Source organism: Henckelia pumila, chromosome 2, assembly GCF_033568475.1.
Source record: "Henckelia pumila isolate YLH828 chromosome 2, ASM3356847v2, whole genome shotgun sequence".
In the NCBI taxonomy this organism is placed as follows: Eukaryota; Viridiplantae; Streptophyta; class Magnoliopsida; order Lamiales; family Gesneriaceae; genus Henckelia; species Henckelia pumila.
In genome coordinates, this window is record NC_133121.1 from 136,245,104 (window position 1) to 136,268,028 (window position 22,925).

A 22,925-nucleotide genomic window follows, 5' to 3' on the forward strand; every position below is an offset into this window, starting at 1 on the left:
ATTTAAATGGTGCAGGTGAGCAGAATGTTAATGAAGTTAATGTGTTCCCGACTGGCGGCGAGGGCGTATGAGTATCCAGGCGGCTAGAACCCGTGACCATTGCTCTAAGATGAATTTTATGTTGAGACTAGAACATTTATTTCCGCATATGTTTTATTATTATAGATTTTTCAGTATATGCATGAATTTTAGATTTAAGTATTTATTTTCTAAGTTTTCCTGAATTTTTGTGAAAGAAATATTATTTAGGAATTTTATTATGGCATTCTTATAAATTATTATTTAGTAATTAATTTTAAGTATTTGATTGCATGCGTGTACTTTTATTGTATCCTTTGTGTATTTGTATTTTAAATTAAATAAAGTTATTTTTATGTATGATATATATATGTATGTGCATATATATATTTATATTCATTATTTTATAATTAGAGATTTAAAAAAAAAAAAAAATTCACTAAAAGTTCTAGGATGTTTCAACAATTTTTCAAGAATACTAATATGCCACCATAGTGATTGACCCTATATTAGGAAATGATTAAAATTGCGAAAAAAATATAGACAACGGACTATGTAAAAAAAAAACAAAAAAACGTTTTTTCCCTTTATTTATAAAGAAAATCGAAGGTAATTTCTTCAACAAAATAGAAAACTGCATGACCAAATGTGTCAACGCCTCAACGGATACGGAATTAAATTTGAAAATGTAAGAAAAACATGACATTATTCGCACCCCCACCAATTATATGACTCAAATTTCAATTATAAACAAAGATAACAGACATTAATATATATTTTTTGAAACTTGATTTCAACAACTTTGGTTCGCTCGGGATATTTTCGAACAGCAGACCACAATCCAAAGGAACAAATTCACTCAATCATCTCTATACCTTGTAAACGACCACATAAGTTAAAAACAAATTATATGTATCCAAGAAAAAAAAAATACTGTGGTCAGAAGAAAATTTTAAATTTATATAAAGAAATCTATCATCTAAAAGGGAAGATGGAACCCAAAAAAATGCCCCTTACCCCTCCTCTCCAGGATTATTTTCTTGTTCTGAAACCCCAGGAAGCGTGGTTCCTTCACCGGCGACATTATCTTCCTTCTTAAGAATAGATGCTTCAAGGGTCGGTAAGGCGGTCGGCTTCCCCAAGAACATATCAAAAGGAAGAGTAGCGACATTCATCAATGTTGTCAGGCTCATGCCATCCTCTTCACGTAACGGATCACAGTTCAAATCCAATCTTCCCAATTTCGCCTCTTCCAAATGCATTCGATTTCCATCTTCGTTTTCCTGCTGGTGGTTCATGTCTAAAAGAGCATTACCGGCGATATCATCTTCTTCTTCTTCCTTCTCGAAACAAATTTTGGCAAGAGCGGACTTATCTTTCTCCTGGGCGAGCTCAGCTTCACGTTCTGATTGTCTCTTCTTCTTCCGCATCATTAGAGTCTTGAATCGGCGTTTTACGGTTGAACAGACATTGCATTTGCACGTGGGTTCGTGTTTTCCTTTCCCACTCGGAGGCTGGATGCAAACAATGCAAGAGCATCCTGGCCGGTGTCGAGGATGCCTTGTGGTGGCCCCAGCAGAAGACTCTGTCATGTCGCCAATGTTATCTCCTAGAACAGCAATGGTAGCCAACGCATCTAAGCCAGATGGCTCCCCTGCTTTTGACACATTATCTGATATTCTTCTCTTCTTAAACTCTGGAAATCATACACGAAACAACTCAAGACTCGTACACAAGAACAATTAATCGGTTAAGGAAACATATAGAAAGTGGTTTACAATAGACGTAAATACGTGGTACATACGGACTAACAATATAGAGAAGTTGCAATGTCCACAAAAGGAGGCGGAATTTTTACATTGAACAGTCCTTATAATTCATACCATTATTATAGGTAAAGAGAGCTTCCAGATCATGAAGACTTATATCGTCTGGAGCTGAACATGAACACCTGAAGCAAATAAACAGTACATCGATAATTTTTATTTTGCTCCGACTCTGATGGAGCAGTAAAGGCTCAAAATTACTGCTATGACATATTTAGAAATAAAAGAAAAAAAGTATTAATAACCTGAACGAGTTACCGATAATTCATAGAGAAGTCTCAAGAATATGGATGTGGGATCAGAATTATACAAATCTCAAGAGTGTTTTTCGTGTTAAGACTGAACTGAATCATTTAATCCTGTTCTAGTATCATTAGCAAGAAGCCGAAAGATACTCAAATTTGATAATTTTGCTTTTAGCATCCCTTTTTTTGCTGATGTTGAATTTTTAGGAATGACCCTCCAATTTAAATGAATTAAAAAAAATACCTTAAAAAAATGAATTAAAAAAATATCTGCATTGACCTTGAACATTTCTAGTCTACATCTATTCAAACAATTGTTCCAAAAATTTATTGATGCACTCAGAAAGTTCAAGAATTCGTGCTCTGAAGTTTATGGATTCAATATTTCCGTCTATATCAAACCTCTCAAAGTACTAACCTACTCGTGTCCCAAGTATTATCTGAACACGTCCACTTGGCAGAAAGAAGAGCATCAACGGGTAACCTTCGCCATTTTGAGCAAATGTCGCATTGTGCAAGTTGTTCCTGTTCTCTGGTAAAATTATCCAACATTGAAATTAATAAACACGCAAAAAGGAAAAAAAAATCTCACACTCGTTTAAATTTGACTCGCAGTCGCATATGATTTTTTTTTATAAAAAAAACAAAAACTTAAATTCTTACCCTGTAAGTCGAGAAGTGAAGATTGTCCTCTTCCCAAAAATTGGTGGCTCCTAAGCAACAGAAGAATAATTATTAATAGAAACTACTACTAAAGTAAAAAAAGAATTTTGCATCAAAAATAAAATAAAATAAGAATCTAAACAGCCAAACATTAACTCCTGCAACAAAAGTTACAGATGATAGTAAAAAGTATAACACAATGATTTACAAGTGAAACAGTCAATGCATCATGTTTCAATTGACGTGCCATGTTAGTAGATATACAAAATATAACAATAAAAAGTGAAATCCAAAAAATCATGACCATAGCAATGTACAAGGTTTCATAATCTTACACCTTAAAACATGAACACCATTTTATTAAATTAACATGTAGGATGACTGCATGAAACTTTTCTTACATCAAATTCTTCGAATTCAAGGTCCTCAACCAAGACGATGGTTGGTTTGGCAGATGGTGAGGGACGCAGCAACTCCTGTGCTTCTTCCCATGTAATCCTCAGCTCCACAGCATCATCATTGTGCATAAGAAGCCGTTTATTTTTAATGTTTCTCAACTTCTTCTCAGATGCATGATTATTCTGCTGCATGGAATCATCAGATGTTCGGCCTCCAGTCTTCCAAAGTTAGGGAAACAAGATTATACCATTATCATAGACGTAAAAAATAAATAAAATAATGAACTAAGCAAAAGAGCAAGTAATAACTTACGGGAAGCAGAGTGTCTGTAACACCAGAATACGACGTTTCTCCAGGAGAATTACCATTTAGAAGGATGGTGGCATGGGAATCCTACATGTTTCGCAATAATATTACATGTCAGTAATTTAAATAATCAACAGGGTCATGCATAACATGCTTACCAGCACATCACTGTTATTTATCGCCTTCCGACAGCCTATCACGAGCTGACCCCCAGGATCTATCCGACTAAACGTCACTGCCCAAAACACAAATAATGCACAGTAAGATAATATTAGTATCAATCAAACAGTTTAAAAAATAATCGTTGAAGGTGAATACTTCCAACTGATTTAAAAAATATATAATTATCTGGGGATGTACCTACGTCACCGGCTTGTACTTGCATATTTTGGATGCAAGGGGTAACACCCTCCAATACATACATTCGGCTGTTATTATTAGGCCAAAATCTAAATTGAAATGTCCAATGCTTTCCTTTTATGTCCTGAATCCTTATAGGTATACCTTCTGATTGATTAATAGGCGGAAAATATGCCTGCAGCAAAGATTATTATGATGATCATTACTGAAGTTTTGCCACTAGATGCTGAAAAGTGAAAAGAGTAATAACACTAAGCAAAAACAAAAGACTAACTTCAGCACAGGCTTTAGGAAGGACCAAGCGACCAATTCGGCCAGCATCACTTGCACTCAGGATTTTTTCAAACAATGGTACGATCGAGGATTTCAAGCTGAAAATCTGTTAAGGCAAACTCGGCATAAATTTTTCTTTTCTTACAAAGAAAAATCCGTGTCAGGAAAAAATAGGAAACAATAAAATTATATAGGATACTCTCCCGATAATTGCTGCAATTCTTGGTCAGTGATCTTAGGCCAATACCGAGGAAGCAGCTGAGTCCGACCCCGCCCATCAGCTGGAGGCCTAGCAAAACGTTTTTGTGTGATATTGCCTTTATTTGTCTCCGAACTGGCTGCAGCACTATTCTTGACTGGTTTTGACAATGCTGGCCTTGTACTTTTACCATGTTGGAAAGAATTTTTGCTCTGTTCGACCCCGTCAGTAATCTCTCCGCCAAAAGGCAGAACCGAACTTGAACTACCTAAAGGAGTTGCCAAAGAGAAATTTAGAGACTGCTGAGCCAGAGACTCGTATGTATCTTTAACTTCTTGTTTTGGTTGACCGATATCTGGTTTGAGAAAAGCAGGTGACGAACACTGCTGTCTGAGATTTGATAAGCATTTTTGGGTGTCCACAGTTTTCAACATGGATTCTTCTCGTCTAAGTTGCTCGAGCTTCGAAATCACGTCAGTTGCTCCCACAGCATTCGTCAACTGAAGAAGCCTCTCGGTACTAAATTTGTCGTCATTTCTTTTATGCTCGGGAACTAGTGGATACACATCTTTTACACCATTTGTAAAAAACGGGCCACAGAGAAGATCACCGGGAGTCTGCATGAATGATTCAAGCATAAATACCATGGAATCAGCCTATCATCTCATAAGAGAAGAGAGATTCAAAATTAATCACATCATCATGCATTACAAATAAACACAGTTCAACTTCAGAGGCTTTCAAAGGGACAACAATTCACAGACTGCAATCAAGACGAGAATCTCTACTAAATGTGAATACACATAATGTTAAGGAAATTGATACAATAGTAACTGACTTCTTAGTAAAATGGTCAATTCATAAAGCATGCAATACATGATCCTGGAATCCAAAGATGACAGTGTAAGATGGAATGAAATTTGTAATTTCAGATAAATAGTAAAAAATTCTGCATACCATAACACCACCCAAAAACAAAAACTATAAAAAAAAACTACACACTAGATTTACCACTCAAAATAAGCACATTTTCGTTGCATTTTGCAATGTTAAGGGAAAAATAACCTGAACTGGTTGCACAGGTTGAATTTCCATATGCGTTGCACAGCTTAGGCAAGTGATACCTCCAAAATCCATGTATTCATACAGATATCTTGAAGCAGTGCACCCACAGTGGAGGATCTGTCATGCCAAATGACAAAAAGATAGACAAACACAATTTTTGAAAAATAATTAAAAAAAATTAACTAACACATAAGAACAACTTTAAAAAGACGGTGTGGATGTCAGAATATTATTACCTTCCCACATACTCTGCATTCCCGCCAACCAGATTCCTTAAAGTGGAATGTCTCACAGAAGACTGCATTATCATATGCTAATCTGAATCCACATTAGGTCATATCACGACACGAATTGAGCAGAGCCACACAAATTAACTAACTGACTAAGTGAAAAGAAACTTCTTTGATTCCTAGAAAAAATCTAGGTCAGTAAACAAATACATACAAGATATAGACACAAAACTCTAGCACAGCCAGTGATGTATACGGATGAAAACCTTGATCTTTCAAAGAGATACAGATCCCATATATCTATATAAATAGCTCATGAGCCAATTTAAATACAGATAAAAAAAGTTTTTTTTTTTGAAGCTTTTTTTAAAAATTGAACAGATTACATAATGGAAAATAACGAACGAGGAAAAACTACGATCAACGGGAGGAAAAGACGAGGGAACCAAAATGGCGCAGATAATATAAGAAAAATTCTAAAAATAGGAAACACACAATGACACAAAGGACAGAGAAAACTTTATACAAGCAGAGAAAAACTCTCCAACGAAACGATATTTTAGGAATCAATAATTCACATCCCCAAATTACCCCCACGAACTGAAATCAGACGCGGATGGAGGTGATAAACTGTATGCAGAATTGAAAAGGGTCAAATGTGGCATTGAGAAATTACCCGCAGGTGTAACAAAGCGTGGCGAATCCTCCTGATTTCAAGCTCCAACCTTTCTTCCACTCAGACGACGTCGTCGTACGGCACGCCTCATTCACGCAATTCATTGACCCCATTTCTCGCAAGTTTCAACTCCCCAACTCAAAATCCCTATTAAACCCAAACACAAATACATCCAAAATCAAAACCCTAAAACCCCATAAAAATGAAATCTTGCTGACCTATATGGACAAAACAGTTAATTCTTCGGGTAAATCAAAAGAAAACCAAGAGAAACCTTCCCATGTACCTTAATTTTTCAGAAAAAAAAAAAAAAAGAATTTCATGTTCCACTCACCTCGTCCAAATCAATCAAATGCACGACGGCATGTAAAACATCTCCAGGCCGAATCAATCAAAACCCACGTCGCCAAAAAAAATTTTACATAACAAACTATAAATCTTGGATTGAATCTGAGATTCAAAAATCAAAAGTCAAAACGGGGGCGGCAGCCGGTGGCCACGTCGGTGGTGCTACTGATTCTTGCAGTGCCCAAATCAAATTAACTAAAATTAAATAAAAATTAGATAAACAATCGGATTAGACATAGAGATGTGTGTAGTGGTGTAGATATATGGATGTGTATGTAGCGTGTGTGTATGCGACAATGCGTAGAAAAAGAAATGAGAGAGAGAAAGGAGAGGGGGGCGTGCATGCAAACGGGAACAAATGCACAAAATGCATGCACGAAGACATAATTCACTCGATTTGTTTCTTTCGCACCCAATATATCGTGCATCGATATTGATAGACGATATACATTAAAATTACATCGTACACCAATATTTATAAAAATTTTATCACGAGATACTCTCATTAGTAATATCGTTAGAGTTTGTACTTTACGACGTTTCATGATATTTTGATAAATAGAATTTTTGTATTGTATTTTACAAGATGTAAAAATTGATGTACAAATATTATGTACATATAATATCACTCTTTTTTTCCAATCCCAAACTGAAGCTTAATCATTGAGAATTAATTCTTTTCTCAACAACTTCGTGAATGATAAATACTATACATATTTGTTTTGATCTTGTTATGCATTTTAAGATAATTAACTTAAATAACTTTCCTACGTAATTAAAACGTAAAAAAAATATTTTTAAAATATATGTTAGTTATTGTATTAAAAAAAGCTAGTAATTTCAAATTTCAAAACAAAAAATATTTATGGAAAACAAGCTTTTTCGTAATAATCGCTTATAACTGTGTTTAGTCTCACACAGGTATAATAATTCCTATTTTATTCCATATTTGTGAAAATTTTTAGTTGAAATTATTATTTATTCATATGTTAATTATCTATTTCAAAATAAATCAATCGTGAACGAATAAGACAATATACATATCTAACATTTTACTTTATATATTGTTACTATATTATAAATGATAAACCCATTAGAGAAACTAACTTTGGTCATTTTAATAGATTTTCAAATTTATCCTTATAATTTTTTTAAACATATTCAATGATTAAGAGGCAAAAATGTAATTTAAGATTCAAAAACTTCCCACCTCTTATTACCACTATCTCATTATCATAATTTTTAATTATAATTATCTCATTACCTAATGGAAGAAAACATATAAATAAATTCAATTCTATAAAAATATATTATGTGCACATGCATTAGTACTAGTATTTATAATTATTAAAATGGTAAAACTGTAATTCAATGATCAATCTCAAATTTTACCAATCAAGTCAAAAAAAATTTATTATTTAACTATGACTATTTCATATCTTACTCATATACAGATATACTTCAATAATCACAGCATTATTTATCATATAAAATCTCATTAACCAAATTAAATGCAATCTTGAATAATGTCACGTATAACACACGTTCTCAAGATGCTTAGTGTGTACATGCATACATGGTCAAATTATAATTTTCGGTTTCGTATGTGGGTTTTTTGAGATTTTTTTTAAAAAAGGTTTTTTTTGAGATTTTGTTTCTCTATCATATTAAATTTTAGCTTTTAAAAAAAAATAAAATTAATCCTTTGTTGAGATTGCATTGCAAACGGGATAATTATGTCTTAAAGTTATCCATGAGAAAATTGAAATCGTTAAAAATTCAAAAAAAATTATAAAGTACATTCCCTTATATATAAATAATTTGTCAATTAGACACCATCTTTTTTTTTTTTTTTTCAAAATTGCCCTTATACTAAATATGTAAATTTGATTCTATTTATTCATATTTTTCTCAACTAACAATTATAGATAAGATAAATAACTTTTAAATTTATTTATACATTATTTATAAATTAAAAAAATCATAATTAAATTATCATATTTAAAATCAATGTTTTCATAACCGGACCGGTGATCGAACTAGTCTACCGTAAAAAAATGGTCCAACCGGTCCGACCGTTTTAACCGGACGGTCGAACCGAAAAACCGTTTATATAATATAGTATAATTAATAATATATTTTAAATTTTAAAAACCTAAAAGATGTATATAAATAGACAAAAATATATTTATCATAATTTAAAAAATAAATAATTATATAAATATATTCAAAATATTAATTATAATTATACATATATTTTTGAAAATAAATTAATTAATTAAAAAAACTATAATAGTACTAAAATAAAATTTTTAACGAAGTACAAATTCCAAATAATCATGTATATATATATAAAAATATTAAATTAAAATTTAAAAATTTAAAAAAACACAATTTTTAAAAAAAATAAAAAAAAATTCGAAAAACCGATTTGACCGGTTTTCTGGCCGGTTCTTGGGACCGGTTCTTGGCCGGTTCGGCCGGTTTTGACCGGTTCTGAGCGGTTGAACCGTTAAAACGGTTGTTGGGGGTGTTTCGGACCGGACCAGTGACCGGTCGGTCCGGTCCGGTTTTGAAAACATTGTTTAAAATAATTAATGAAAAATTGAAATATATTATTTATATATAACATATAATGATAAATATATTATTTTATTTTATACACACATCGTGTGTGCATGATTATATTAAGGGTGAATTGGTGTTCAGTCCCTAAATCCAAAAGCAAATTAAGAATCAGTCCCTTGTCAGAAAAAATTTGTTTGCACTCTCTGGGCCCACATTATTTTACTCGGATAAAATTAAGTACAAAACATTGAAAATATGGTACAAATACAAAGTATTTGAGCACTAATTGTTCAAGATCGAGTACAAAATACAATTTTGAGTATAAAATCTAAACATCTTTATTAATGTGAACTTGCAACATGTGTTTGAGTACTCAAAAATCATATATTTGTACCAGATATAACACATTGGGTACTCAAAAATCACATATGGGTACCATATTTTCAATGTTTTGTACCGATTTTCCTCCAAATAAGATAAATGTGTTATTAATATCAATATTTTTTAGTTTTAGAAAATCATATATTTATACTAGATCTAACACATTTGATACTCAAATATCATGTATTTGTACCATATTTTTCATGTTTTGTACCGAATTTTATCCGAAACAAAACATGTGGGCCCAGGGAGTTTAAACAAAGTTTTTTTTTTCTGACAGGGACTAATCATTAATTTTTGTTTAGGTTTGGGGACTGAATTTTAATTAACCGTTATATTAATCTATACTATCTATATTATTATTATCTTACTATTTTATAATAGTTGAGTGAGTTAGAATAACCGTTGATTTTAGGACACCAACTTTCTTACCCATTTTACCATCTCTTCATATTTTTACCTTAATAATTCTTACACATCAATCTTCACTCTCATAATTACGTGAGTCATGATCCTCAATCCATAACTTCCCCACTATCCCACTAAATCCCCCAATTATTTCATGTTTATTTAAAAATAAATTTTATTTTACACACGTATAGAGTGTGTACTTTTTTACTAGTTATTTATAAAGACCGAAGACCTTTGAGTAACTGTTTTTTGGTGTATCATGACACACCTAAAATAACTTCCAATTTTACCTTTTATCCACATTTTTCTCAACTTTTTTTCTCTTCCACCTTTTTTATTATATTAGCATATTAAATTATTATTATCTTCTCAATAACTAATTTTCTATTTTTAATTACTAAATAATATATTATTTTATAAATAAAAATTCATAAAATATTCATATATTATATCACACACGCAACTGCGTGTGCTTCTGTTGCTAATTATTATATAAAAAGATGGACCTATTATACTAAACAACTTTGAGAACACTAAAATTCTTTATTACGTAATTATCCTTCATATCCACTATCCAACTAAACCTCTCACTTACTCCATTTTTTGCTTTAAAAAAAATACACTACATAAAAATCCTCTATTTTACACTTGCAAAGCATGTGCATTTTTCACTAGTATATATCTTACTATCTTACTATTTAATAAAGGAAGAGGGACTCATATTAACTGTATTTGGTATTTTAATGTAAACGTCCTAAAATACCTCTAATTATATTAATTGAAATGTAAAAAAAAAAACCAAAACAAGAAGGATAAAAAAAATAATATTTCATTCTCACTATCCACTTTCTCAACCTCTCTTTCACGTTCATCACCACTATTATAAAAACATAAAACATTTCATGTCCTTTCATCTTTTTTTTCACTCAAATTTTTCTTTCAATTATTGTATTTTATGTAGTTTTCACACACAAACGTATGTGTTTTTTTGCTAGTAAAAGATGACCACACACAAGCCATCGTAATTTTAAACACAAAAACTCTTGTGAGATATTTTTATTGGTAAATTTTTTTAGACGGATTTTCTGTTATGGTCACTAATCATTTTTATGTCAATTTATGAAAAAAATTGACTCGTCTCACAGATAAAATCCGCCAATCCATCTCACAAGAAATCCATTCAATTTGCTTCCAGAAGGTGTCCTAGTTGGTGGAGTACTAGGTGACATATTGACCAGAGGTCAGGAGTTCGATTCCCCTTGCCAACACTTTCTTGGATTAGCCTGTCACACAGAGTTTGCCCAGTGTGGTTTATCTGACTAACGTAATTTGCAGGCTATTACGTTAGTACGGGGATTTATTCAAAGCGCACTGAAAAGTAGCGGCGACGGGTTCTCATATTAGAAAAAAAAAAAAAAGAAAGAGAAAGAAATCCATTCAACTTTGAATAACTAGTATACACGTGGCATTTTCACATCAATTGCTTGTAAAAAAGACATGACGCCTAACTTTGGAGGAGACAACGCAATAACAAGGGTTTGAAATTGAAACTGCTCTCTAATCTACGGGTCTTATATTTTGTAGCATTCGATACTTGAATATATAATATTAATAATAATACATATAATAATTAGGTTGTATTTCCGGACAAAATTTGCAGAAATTATTTAGTGGATATTTTGCATGTATTGGAATGAAAAGATATTCCATGTGAAACCAAATTTCTCGAAACCAGACTAACATGTTTGGAGTTTGTTATATATTATTATTGGGGTTAATTGCATCCACACCCTCTGTAAAAAGTCTAAAAGACATAAAACCTCTTAAGAAATATTAATAGGCTAATGCATCCCTCAATTTTTTAAAATGTAGCACATTTCACCCCTATGTTATACAAACTCGGGCACATTTATACCCTCTCATAGGGGTTTTTATGCTAATTTTTTTAAAACATAGGGTCTAACATGCTATTAATTTTACACAGGAGATTTTATGTCTTTTAGACTTTTCACAGGGGATGTGGATGCAATTAGCCCATTATTATTGTCCTGGCAGCTAGCAATTACGATAATTGTAATTATTAGGCAATTATAACAAGTGCCATGCTACCAAATTTCAAGTCCATGCCCAATACCATTAAATTAAGTGGGGTTGGGTGGTTACTTCTTTTGCATTCTTGTTGTTATGATATAAACTAATATTATGTTTACTATATTAAATAAAAATTCATATAATATTTATTATGATGGAACAACATGGTCAGGACCAAAAATAGGGCTACATTTAATTTTAGTTGCAGGGAATCATGCTTTTGTCAATGGACTTTCATTTGTGAGAAGGTGTGGTAGCCATAAAATTTTTTTCGACACTAGACTCAAAATGCAACATCTAATGATATATCGATGAACATATGAATACAAAAACTCAGATATTGAATTTATGAAAGCGTATTATTTTTTATGTTTAAAGTATTATGTTTAACTACAAACATGTTTCATGAGTATAGATCTATAATATCATCTTATAAGATACATATTTATGTATTTATTACGATATATGATATAAGATCACCATATGCTAAGTTAGTGTTTGATGTTATGGATTACTAATTTATGTATTAATAATTTTATCTAGTCACATGTTTTTTTTTGCTATATTATTTATTCATCTTTCAATTATTTATATCACATCAATCAAAAAATTAATTATTTATATTACATCAATCAAATCATTAAATTTAAACTACTATATTACCCTTTATAAATAATATTATTTATATTTTATTAATTATTAAAAGGATAAAATGATAATTTACTATTTTTATATAAAATATAACCAATCAAATCAAACAAACCATAATTTATTAATCAAATCAAATCTTATATTAACTATCTTTTTTTATTTATTTTTTATTACAATATATTACTTATCTCTATATTATAATCTATTAATCAAATCAAATCTTATATTAACTATATTATAGAGTTATCATGTATATTTGGATTTGCCTTAAACATCCTCCCATCTTATCAAACCAACCACATGGTTAACTATATTATACTAGCATTTTTCTTTTTATTTATTCTCTCCTACCAATACTATTTCAAAATTTAATAACTTATATTTTAAAAATTTTAAAAAACAATTCATTCTTTAATTTTTATAGATCACACATTGTGCATACCACAATGCACCGATAAAATTATTATTTATATCGTTTAAATATTTATTGGTGCTCACGCATAAAAAAAAATGAATGATGGATTTGTAAACGTCACAACCACGATACTTACCTGACCTATAGTAGAAAATAAAGAACGATGAGATTATTACCATTGACCTTTTGGTATTTTTCTCATAAAATTCCCAAAAGAGAGAGAAATAAAATCATAAGCATTGATCGGGGACTCGGACCAAAACTAATCCAAAGTCCATACATCAAATTTTAAGAAAAAATATACAAAAACAAAAACAAAAAACAACCAAATGTAATTTCGATCCTTTTCCTTACTCCTAAGACTGGAAATTTTTATTTCAGCACTTGCACTTATGTATGTATTAATGTATATACGTATATTTGTCTGTATATTTTTTTTTGTCTGTATATTGCTTAGGAATATTTGTGCGTATAGGATGGGTCCAAGGCCCAACAAGAAGAATGTCACGTATATAATTAGAATTTGGAAGAGCATATAATAATTGATCTCTGAATTAATTATTAAGAATAAAGATACTACAACTTGGCATGAATCACGAGTCAATCAGGCACGGGTGATCACGAAACTGCCATGATATATTAAATTCATTTCCGACGTCAGCAATGTGGTGGTGTGACAAAAAGCTTCCGCAAGTAACATGTGCATTGCATGCATGTATTTTATTTACAGAAACAAGACTTCCATTTGTAAAAATATTGTTAATTACTTAATTATTGTAATATCATGAATAGATATTTATCGAAGATAAAATCTCTAAACTTGTGAATATGTCTGTATTTTATGCATTCTACAATTACTTCCTTTAACGTATTAAAAAAAATAAAATGTCAAATACATGAAGTTCTGGAGAGACGAACGTATATATAATCGAAAACTCGTACATCTTATATTTTTTTAATTGAAATGTGATGAATAACTGCACAAGATATTAGATATGGTCAGGTCAACTAATTAGAGGGATTTGTAAGCTTATTATTTTCCCTCATTTTCTAGTCTACTAGCATTTGTTCACAAAAAAGAACTTCATTCTTGGCACAAAATCTATAAATTTACTGAAGAGTTAACCAGCAAGACCGCCTAGCGTAGTTGCATCAACACTCATGTATTGTCTTACATTGCAGGTGCCTGGAATTATCACAAGTCACAGAATTGATATTAAAACCACACAAATCCCAATCAATCTGATGCCAAAATAATGAAACTAACCAAACCTCATCAACCCACTGGTGGCGGATCCAGAAAACCCGGGGAATCGCTTAATGTACTTGAAGGAGGGGAGGGGGGAAGGATGCAGAATTTTAGAAAAAAATTGCATAAAATTTCGATATTTTTCATGTGATATGAACTCCCACCCCAACTGCTTGATCAACCCCCACACAAAATCAATGCCTTCATAGAATGATAACAAAGACGTACCACTCAGAACAGAGTGAACAAGAATTTCAGAGAATTGTGAATAATCTGAACACGATGGAAATCAAATGATGCTGTTACATTACATATATATCCCAATTGTCGACCATTTCAACATCAAATAGCTGTATTCAAACTGTAAATCACAGAATATCATGTAGAATATCTACCCCACTGATATGTACAGAGGAAAAACAATTCACCGACCTTACCCAGAACTGATCATTCTTGGCGGCTTATAATGTATACCAGCGGGAATCATCTGGCAAACCATACTGATAATAGCGTTTGGTGCACTACTTTCTATAATTCTTTCTTTACTCGAAGGTTCTTTTTCAAGATTTCTTGGTTGCATCACCCCTCACTGAATGCAAAAAATTAACCACATTAAAAAGGTTCACAATTGAAAGAAGAAATGCATACATATATGTGTGTCTGCGTGCTCGTGTCTATGTTGCGGAACCTTAGTATGTCAAATTGATAAACTAACCTGCTGTGGAAGAGCATGATTCTTCACTGTGCATGAAAAAATGAAATTTAAATGAGTTTCACGGGAATAAAATGGAAAAAAATTGATATGCTAAACAGGAATGAGAAATGGTAAACCTCATCCGACTCATCTCTCTTGTGTCTTCACTCGCAAAGCAGGTAGAGTTATCTTTATCCTCATCATCAATTCTGATAGTAGTGAACCTGCCATTATGCAGAACCAAACTCTTAGAGAGCACAATTTTAACTTTAAAATTCTTCAGATAATTTGAATCTCACCTTGAATCTGAAATTTTGAAATCAGGATATTCTTCCAGTATATTGTACTTTGGATATGGACTAAGTGTATCTGATAAAATGAAAAAAAGCGAACATAAATTTTTTAAATGAACTTCGAATGGGAAAAGAAGCAGCAATATATGGTGTCCAGAATCTATCATTCTTACTGGAGAAGCTGATGAACTTGAAATGGGAAAAGAAGCATGAATTTTTAAAGAAAACAATAGACGAAACTACGCTCTTGAACTTGAGGAAAAATTTGAAGGAAGTTGAAAATGCTAGAAGGTTGAGTCGGAAATCTAATTTCTGAAGGATTGCTGCAGGAATGAGAAAACTGAAACTTAGGATAAAAAATTTAAAAAATTTATTCTAGCAATTGGTGGTTAAATATGTTGATTGTTTCCCTACAGCAGCCTAAGTCAGTATATCAATTTTGCCCTAGAGGCTAGAACAATGTTTAGGCTTAGTAATACTGAAGATGGCATGCAACTATTTTACCACACCAAAGCATACAGAGAACCTTCTTTTTTCCCATAATCAGAGTTCTTTGTGCCATGTGATTATGAACTCACATTGATGTTGTACCATAGATCTACAAATAATGCAGAAAACTGAAGAGAATTCATGCAAAATTTAATGAATCCTGTACTTTGATTGGTAAAATATCGAAAAGAAAAATTACCAGCCACATCAAAACTTTCATTTTGTTTGGTACTGAACCTGTAGTCACAAGAGATCTATCAGTAAAACACGTGAGAAGATTGGAGAAAATATTTAATATGAGGGGCAAACCTTTTATTCTGTAGATTCCAGTCTTCAAAGTTGAAATCTTTTTTCCAATGATTTTCCATATTGAAATGATCATTAAACCCAACATCACTAGGATCTGCCCGAGTATTGCTAAAAGATTCATACTCTCCCAAGTCCCCAACATCGGCATCTAAGAAGCTTGGACCTAAAGAATGGCAAAAGAACAAATGATCGCAGTGCTATCATTTTGATATAGTAAATCAGTAAACAGAAATTGGCTTGGCCAATACAATATGATATGTACCAACTTCTTCGCATATAGAATAAAATATTACATGGCATTGGTGAAACATCAGTCATTAAGCAACCTAAAGGACCAACTCAAGAAAGTAATTCCAGGAAAAAAGAAATCTGATGCCCAAATTTTCCATGATAAGTACTAGTAGCAACAAAAATGTCATGATGATGCCTTTCTTATGAGGCGGGATGTCATTAATAACCCCTTAAAAAATTACAAGTTAAAGGTGGGTGCTAGCTAGTTCACCAGTAACAATTGATTTGAAAGAGCATGTTTCAAATAACAAAGGCTACATGTTTAAATTAGAGTCAAAGAAGATTAGCACTTATATACACGGTATGCTGGTAAAAAAATTTCATAGGTGTTCCGAAAGCATCGGACTATCAAATCACAGAGCGACAAACAGATTCAACTTCCTCTCGAGATGTTTGATAGAGTCCACCAAAAATGAACCATGGACCCAAATACTACACCCTTTTGGCGAAATGAACTTTTAGATTCTTTTGATCGCGAAAATTAGACCAGATGATGCATACTCAACAATTCCTCGTATATCACTTCAAATCATAAATTAAAACAAAGAAAAATAGGCTATAAATGAAGAGGTATATCGAACAACAAACACTACCATTCCAAATGATTCTGCCATTCTCTCGGCCGTTGCAGAAGAGCTCATCCTTGCTAAAAACACCGGGCGAATCACTTCCATTCCTATAGAATGGAGAGGACTTTCTAAAATTTACGAATTTTGGGTTTGGATCACCAATTATATTCACCTCATCTGTTGAGCAGAAAGGGTATTTTCTAGAGCTGGCATAAGGTGAAAATTCAGAATCTTGCATCATGACGCCCTGTAGTTTTGTCCATTTGATGTATTAGTCTGAAAGTGTGATAAATATACCCAGAAATACTGGGGTTAAAATAACTTGGCAGGTAACATGTAGATGTCCGCAACTGCAAATAATGGATAAACCAATAACAAAATACAAAGGTATTAAACCACATTCACCTAAGGAGTGATTCTCCTAAGTGGCAGTTAAGGACGCCTGAATGATTGGAAATAATAAAACATTGGTCTAGTAGTAAATTTCGCTGATTACCACTTAGGTAGTGATTGAGATTGCTTAAAGAAAATTCGCTGATTACCACTTAGGTAGTGATTGAGATTGCTTAAAGAAAATGCTTTTGACCTTCTCCTTCCAAAGCACTTTTTTAAAGCAATCTCAAACACTAGAAATTTTGTGGAGAAAAATGTCAAAAGCACGTTTTTTAAGCAATCTCAAACACTACCTTAGATCATTTCTAACAAGATAATTTAGACAAGTGCTTTTAAATAATTAAACAAAATTTAAATTGTTGGTTTGCTTTACAATCAGAATTTTTTGGCTACCATCCTTGACTTTTTCCTGCATAGCTGAAGATATAGAATTTTAACCGACAGTATCATCAAGTACTTACCAGGCACTCCAATTAATACACGCTGGTAAACACATGTTGAGCACCTTAGCAGGTGAAGGTTAAATAATGCAAGTAGAAAACGTATCAATAAATTTTCTGGGCATACTAAATAGCTTAGAATAAGAATGCAACCCTGCACAAAAGATTATACCTGGGACCTATAGGCACGTCTTGGTATTAAGCCCAGAATCATTTATAGGGCTGAAAATCAGATATATAAATGCTCACCATTTGGAACCCAAGGTCGTCAAAACCATAATCCATGTATTTGGATGCTGTAGGTTGTTTCCAGGATTTCTTCGTTGAAGAATAACCCTTTAAAAAGAATCTGTAAAATTGAGCAAAAAGTAAGTGGGTACTAATCAAATGGACATTTAATATCGGCAAGAAATTATTATAAGAAACTTTAAGGGCCAGTATATGATTACAAAGTGAAATTCAAGATCTTCTTAAACAACTGTGTGCAGTTAGACTGTTTATTACCACAAAGTTCACGTACAGAAGATTCTAGAATGAGAAGTACCAAACAGACGCTTCTTAAGTAGCGTCCGGTGCACGAATCATGTCAGTTGAGAGATACGAGAATGAAAATAAAAAATCCATAGCCAAATTCTGTATGTATTGCTAGAAATCTCAGGATTTAGATCTACAGAAACCATGGCTAGAAGATCAATTCTAGACTTGACCGAATTTTCGTAAAGTATGCCCTGTTATATGACCTCTTCCATCAGCAATTTCACGATATTACCTCCTAGGTGTCTTTGGTGACTGAACTGGAGTTTCTGCTTCCACTTTCCCTAAACCTGAAATGAACATGAGATGCGTAGTTATTAATTCATGCTAAATTTACAAGGCTGGCTAATAATTCAAATGATCATATAATTTTCATAGAAAAAAGAGTTTCTTCAAAGTTTGGAATTACGAATGAGAGTTTATCTGCGATAACAAACAAAACCACTGTAAGGTAAAGCTCTGAAGTTTTAGAGAATGATTTCTCTAGTGAGTAGACAAGGGACTATAAAGCAAAAATGACAAAATGATACAAAATATTTTATCATGAGAGTTGAAGGACATATAGCGTAACAAAATTTTCAGACAGCACAATACAAAAATTTTATAGCATTTTCAATTGATGAACAAGAATTGTATCTTCACTAAATTATAGAAGCAAACCTTCAACTGAAAATGCAACATGAGCTTCCTGCACATGCACTGAAGTTTCCTCCGCGTTGCTGCTTGCTCTGCCATCACCAAGCAAATCCATAACTGACATCTCTGGGAACATTGAACAAAGATGAAATTTAAATTCCAGCCGAGTTTCACAAACAAAATTTTGTTGTAAAATCTCAATCGTCAATACTGCTGCAAACGAAGCATCGATGATAATGGCATGGACAACCATCACTCCTAAGAATGATTCCCCGGCAAATAAGTGACTTTCATTTGGCAGCCAGGGAACAACATATATTCTTTGCAAACAGTAAGGTAACTAACACAGATCAATCGATGCTCACGCTGTGCAGATGACAACATGGAATGATCAAATTTGTTGCCATTCCCAACAAAATGGTCATTTGGATCAGTCAAACGAACCAGAACCCTGTGAATCATTGGGTGTTAATTCCGTCTAAATAAGACGTTTTTTCTTTAAAGAATAGATTGGAAACAGAAAACACGATAAAGCACAGAATCCACAGAAGTGTTGACTACCAACAAAATTTAGTAAACAAGTCATTGCTGTGGTGACATAATTTAATAGATGTACAAATTATTAAAATTGAAATAAATTCATTAACAAATTCCAAAGTCTGTATACGATTTACATTTGACCGCACTCACTTCTTTGAATTTCCACTATCTGGGTGGTGGCTAGTTGATGTTCCTGAGGCTGAACAATAGAGAATGATGCTTACTCAAAAAAAGAGTATTGATAAACAATAAAGTATTTGACCTAGTCAGACGAAAAGAAAAAAATGAATTAGAATAAGAAGCATACTTTCTTCTTTTGGTTCAGATTGATTTACCACAGTGTCTCTACCAGTGTGACTAGATGGGGACTGGTAGGCATATTGATGATGGAATGCGAAACCATCATCATGATTTGAGCTATCTCTTGCTTTTGAAGTATGGAAAGAAATATTTAAAATATATTAGAGAAAAGATAAGGTCAAAAAGTAAGAAACCTTCGAAATTTGAACAATAAATGCATCATCAAATATGGGTGCATGGACTACAAAGTCATGAACCAATATGTCGATCTAATTTTATCAGTTGTACAGCTTATGAAATTCGATGATGTTTAAGCAAGTCAGTTTGCTTATGCATCTCAATCAACTCAGTAAAAATCCATGAAAATAGTGAAGATAAATTTACAAGTTGTAGGAGATAAATTAACTCAACTAATCACTGACTTATGTGACAAATAAATATGATTCACACCCCTACTGGTCCTCAGCAACATAAAAGAATGAAAATCTCTGAACATCTTGAACGTAAAAGCACAAAAGTCATGCAAATTACCGTTCAAGCTACTGGTCTCGTGCTTTTGAGCTATAGACGATACATTTACCAAACTAAGTATGTCTAGTGATCTACTATTTTCACAATTTTGACTGCACGAAGGTTTTCCATCGACATAGCCTTCTGATCCTGCCGCTTGCTGTTGTCGTTTCCTTTGTTCAAAATACTGTCTTTGCCTACATTGTTTAACTCAAGATCAATTAAGGACAAAGTATACTCACTCCAGCTCCACATGGAAAGTACTGATAATTTCAATTGCTGAACGATCAGCATGAAGAAAGGTCAAGATGATACGATAATGCTGTAGAGAAAGTTTGCACCTTTTATGGGTTGAATTTCTCGACTGCATTTTTTCATCACGAGTCACCGGCATGAAAACAAAATGCTAATGTTAAACAACCAATGAAACAAACTATGAAACTGAAGTTGCAACATAATGCAAGGATTGCATGATTGCATCAATTTTTATCATGTAACTGAGTAACAGGAAAAAAAAGGTATAGCACATGAGAACTAAGACGTCTATTATAATTTTATCATTATAAAATTATGCAAGTGCTGCATTGCAATGAAAAGATTTATCCCTAAGTGCCTCTTAGAGGATACAGAACATGCATGCTGGCTAGACTAAGCTAACCAGTATTGATAGAGCTTAAACTGTCACGTTGGACAAAGCTTCGATGAACAAAAGTTGGATCTAGTAAGACTGTAAGAGCAACCTATAAGCAGGGCCGCCTCCATTGGCTGACCTTCATACTCTATGTGCATTTGTTATAAGATAAATCCTTGATTTGATGGTCATTTTGACATTATGAACATATGAATATATGGCATCAGTTATTGCAGTGTTTTCAGTCATTTATCCAACTAAACATGAAGTACGATTACCAAATAAGAAAATATCTCAAACAAAGTACTTATAAACCTTGTATGAATGGTTGTTTCTCAACTAAATAGGCGTAATGCCTTTTTTTTTTAATAAAAAATAAAATTTGTGCAAAGCTAGGAGTTCCCAAAATAGTGAGGTAAAACGGAAAGAAGTCAGCTGATGAAAACTTACTGTTGCCACTTTCCGCCTTGATCCACCCATCCATTGTAACATGGTGTACAGTATACTCAGACTCAACTAAGACACAGAAGGATTGAAGAGAAAAAATAATCAGAAATGCAGATCATCGTAATAGAAACATAATGTCGTAAAACATCAATCTGGTGAGGTAACAGCTGACCTTACCTGCGTCTAGGGATTCAGATATGATTTTGTTCAAAAGAAATCTAACCGACAAATCTATAGATGTAACACAGAGAAACAAAATCGGGATTTTAGAATCTAAGCAGAATCATACAACGGTCTGTTAATCAAAACGCCAACTCATCTACATAATACCTAATCACTATTCAGAATCAGAAAATTCATCACTCAAATCGGTAACACGAAAAGCCTAAAAGGATCGTGACAGTGTAAATGGAAAGAGGCAATCAGAAAGAGCAAAAACTTTTGAAATTACTACCTCTGATCCGAGATTAGACGGAAAACGGAGATGGATTGCGCGGAGTTGAAAGGAATTCGATTTTCCCCCGACCGCCCGTAGTGATTGACGGCTTGAGTGTAGTGCAAGGAAGCAAAAGAAATAGCGGGAGTCCGGAGTTTTATATAGCAATGCTGACAAATAAGCACATTGTTTCATTTGAGTTTAATAAAATAATAAAAAAAAAGGTAAAACTTTTGTGTGACGATTTCATCCGTAAAACGAGTCAATTATATCCATATTTATAATAATAAGTAATACTTTTGACATAAATTGTAATACTTTTTAATGAATAACCCATATAAAAGATCCGTCTCATAAATATGACCCTTGAAACCGTCTCATAAAAATTTTTACCAAAAAAAACATTATAAGTTCAAAAAACAACCCACCCTATTTTATGGCCAAGTGTATGATATGTTATTGTGTACTTTTTTTTTATCAAATGATCTTTCATAGGATTATTGTAAAAAAAATAAAAATACATGAGGGTAACTCGTCCGATCTATATGTTAATATACGACAAATCCTATTTCATTGTAATATTTTATCTAGATTTTAGGAAAGCACGAGAAGTCATCCATCTTACTCATGTCTAACTCAATAAACAAGACATTCATATGAATGACCCTACAGAAGGGTATATTACACCCTCTGCAAATTGGATGACCCGCATTGGCCAAAACACAATTTTCATCCGGGACCCACATGAAAATTATGGGCCCCAGATGAAAATTGGCCAATTTGAGCCATCCAAATAAATACCTCTGTAGGGTCGAAGGACCCCATATGAGATCATATTATATAAAAACAAACGATGTGTGTTTTTAAATTTACAAGTTCATATGATGGGAGTAACACCAGGGTCATTGGTCCCTATAGGCTATAGATTGGAATGTTTTTTTTATTTAATTACTATTTTTTATTATGAAGATGTTCGAAACTAGCTAGGAGGGAAAACATGTATACATATATATATATAGCTTTATTATTTGAAACTAGC

General features: G+C 32.6%; 2 protein-coding genes across 2 annotated transcripts; both read right to left on the minus strand.

The window, feature by feature from the left end:
- Nucleotides 1-815: 815 nt before the first annotated feature.
- On the minus strand, nt 816-6,983 carry LOC140877603 (B3 domain-containing transcription repressor VAL1-like). Its single transcript, XM_073281136.1, has 14 exons — nt 6,595-6,983; nt 6,261-6,407; nt 5,591-5,672; nt 5,355-5,471; nt 4,290-4,906; nt 4,092-4,188; nt 3,818-3,992; nt 3,616-3,692; nt 3,464-3,544; nt 3,154-3,369; nt 2,753-2,802; nt 2,508-2,621; nt 1,902-1,969; nt 816-1,714 (listed from the first exon to the last, which is right to left on the minus strand). Exons 2-14 carry the CDS (start codon nt 6,371-6,373, stop codon nt 1,032-1,034), a joined length of 2,490 nt encoding a protein of 829 aa, XP_073137237.1. The 5' UTR covers nt 6,374-6,407; nt 6,595-6,983; the 3' UTR covers nt 816-1,031.
- A 7,660-nt stretch (nt 6,984-14,643) lies between these two features.
- LOC140881787 (uncharacterized) lies at nt 14,644-22,032 on the minus strand. The gene is made up of 17 exons (XM_073287368.1): nt 21,905-22,032; nt 21,454-21,519; nt 20,714-20,736; nt 20,394-20,569; nt 19,870-19,989; nt 19,713-19,761; nt 19,388-19,473; nt 19,047-19,148; nt 18,622-18,676; nt 18,102-18,201; nt 17,044-17,266; nt 16,160-16,322; nt 16,050-16,087; nt 15,368-15,437; nt 15,206-15,292; nt 15,090-15,115; nt 14,644-14,963 (listed from the first exon to the last, which is right to left on the minus strand). The coding sequence occupies exons 2-17, from the start codon at nt 21,493-21,495 to the stop codon at nt 14,935-14,937; spliced, it is 1,389 nt and encodes a 462-aa protein (XP_073143469.1). The 5' UTR covers nt 21,496-21,519; nt 21,905-22,032; the 3' UTR covers nt 14,644-14,934.
- Between the last annotated feature and the right edge of the window lie 893 nt (nt 22,033-22,925).

What these genes read in the sequence shown, in the direction of transcription:
- LOC140877603 (XM_073281136.1), bottom strand. Translation starts at nt 6,373, where the DNA reads ATGGGGTCAATGAATTGCGTGAATGAGGCGTGCCGTACGACGACGTCG. An exon ending in TTACAGACACTCTGCTTCCC is followed by an intron (nt 3,370 to 3,463) that starts GTAAGTTATTAC and finishes TAACTTTGGAAG; the next exon opens with ACTGGAGGCCGAACATCTGA. An exon ending in TTGAATTCGAAGAATTTGAT is followed by an intron (nt 2,803 to 3,153) that starts GTAAGAAAAGTT and finishes TCTGTTGCTTAG; the next exon opens with GAGCCACCAATTTTTGGGAA.
- LOC140881787 (XM_073287368.1), bottom strand. Translation starts at nt 21,495, where the DNA reads ATGTTACAATGGATGGGTGGATCAAGGCGGAAAGTGGCAACA. An exon ending in GATAGTGGAAATTCAAAGAA is followed by an intron (nt 19,474 to 19,712) that starts GTGAGTGCGGTC and finishes AATGATTCACAG; the next exon opens with GGTTCTGGTTCGTTTGACTG. An exon ending in TTCAAAATTTCAGATTCAAG is followed by an intron (nt 15,293 to 15,367) that starts GTGAGATTCAAA and finishes GCATAATGGCAG; the next exon opens with GTTCACTACTATCAGAATTG.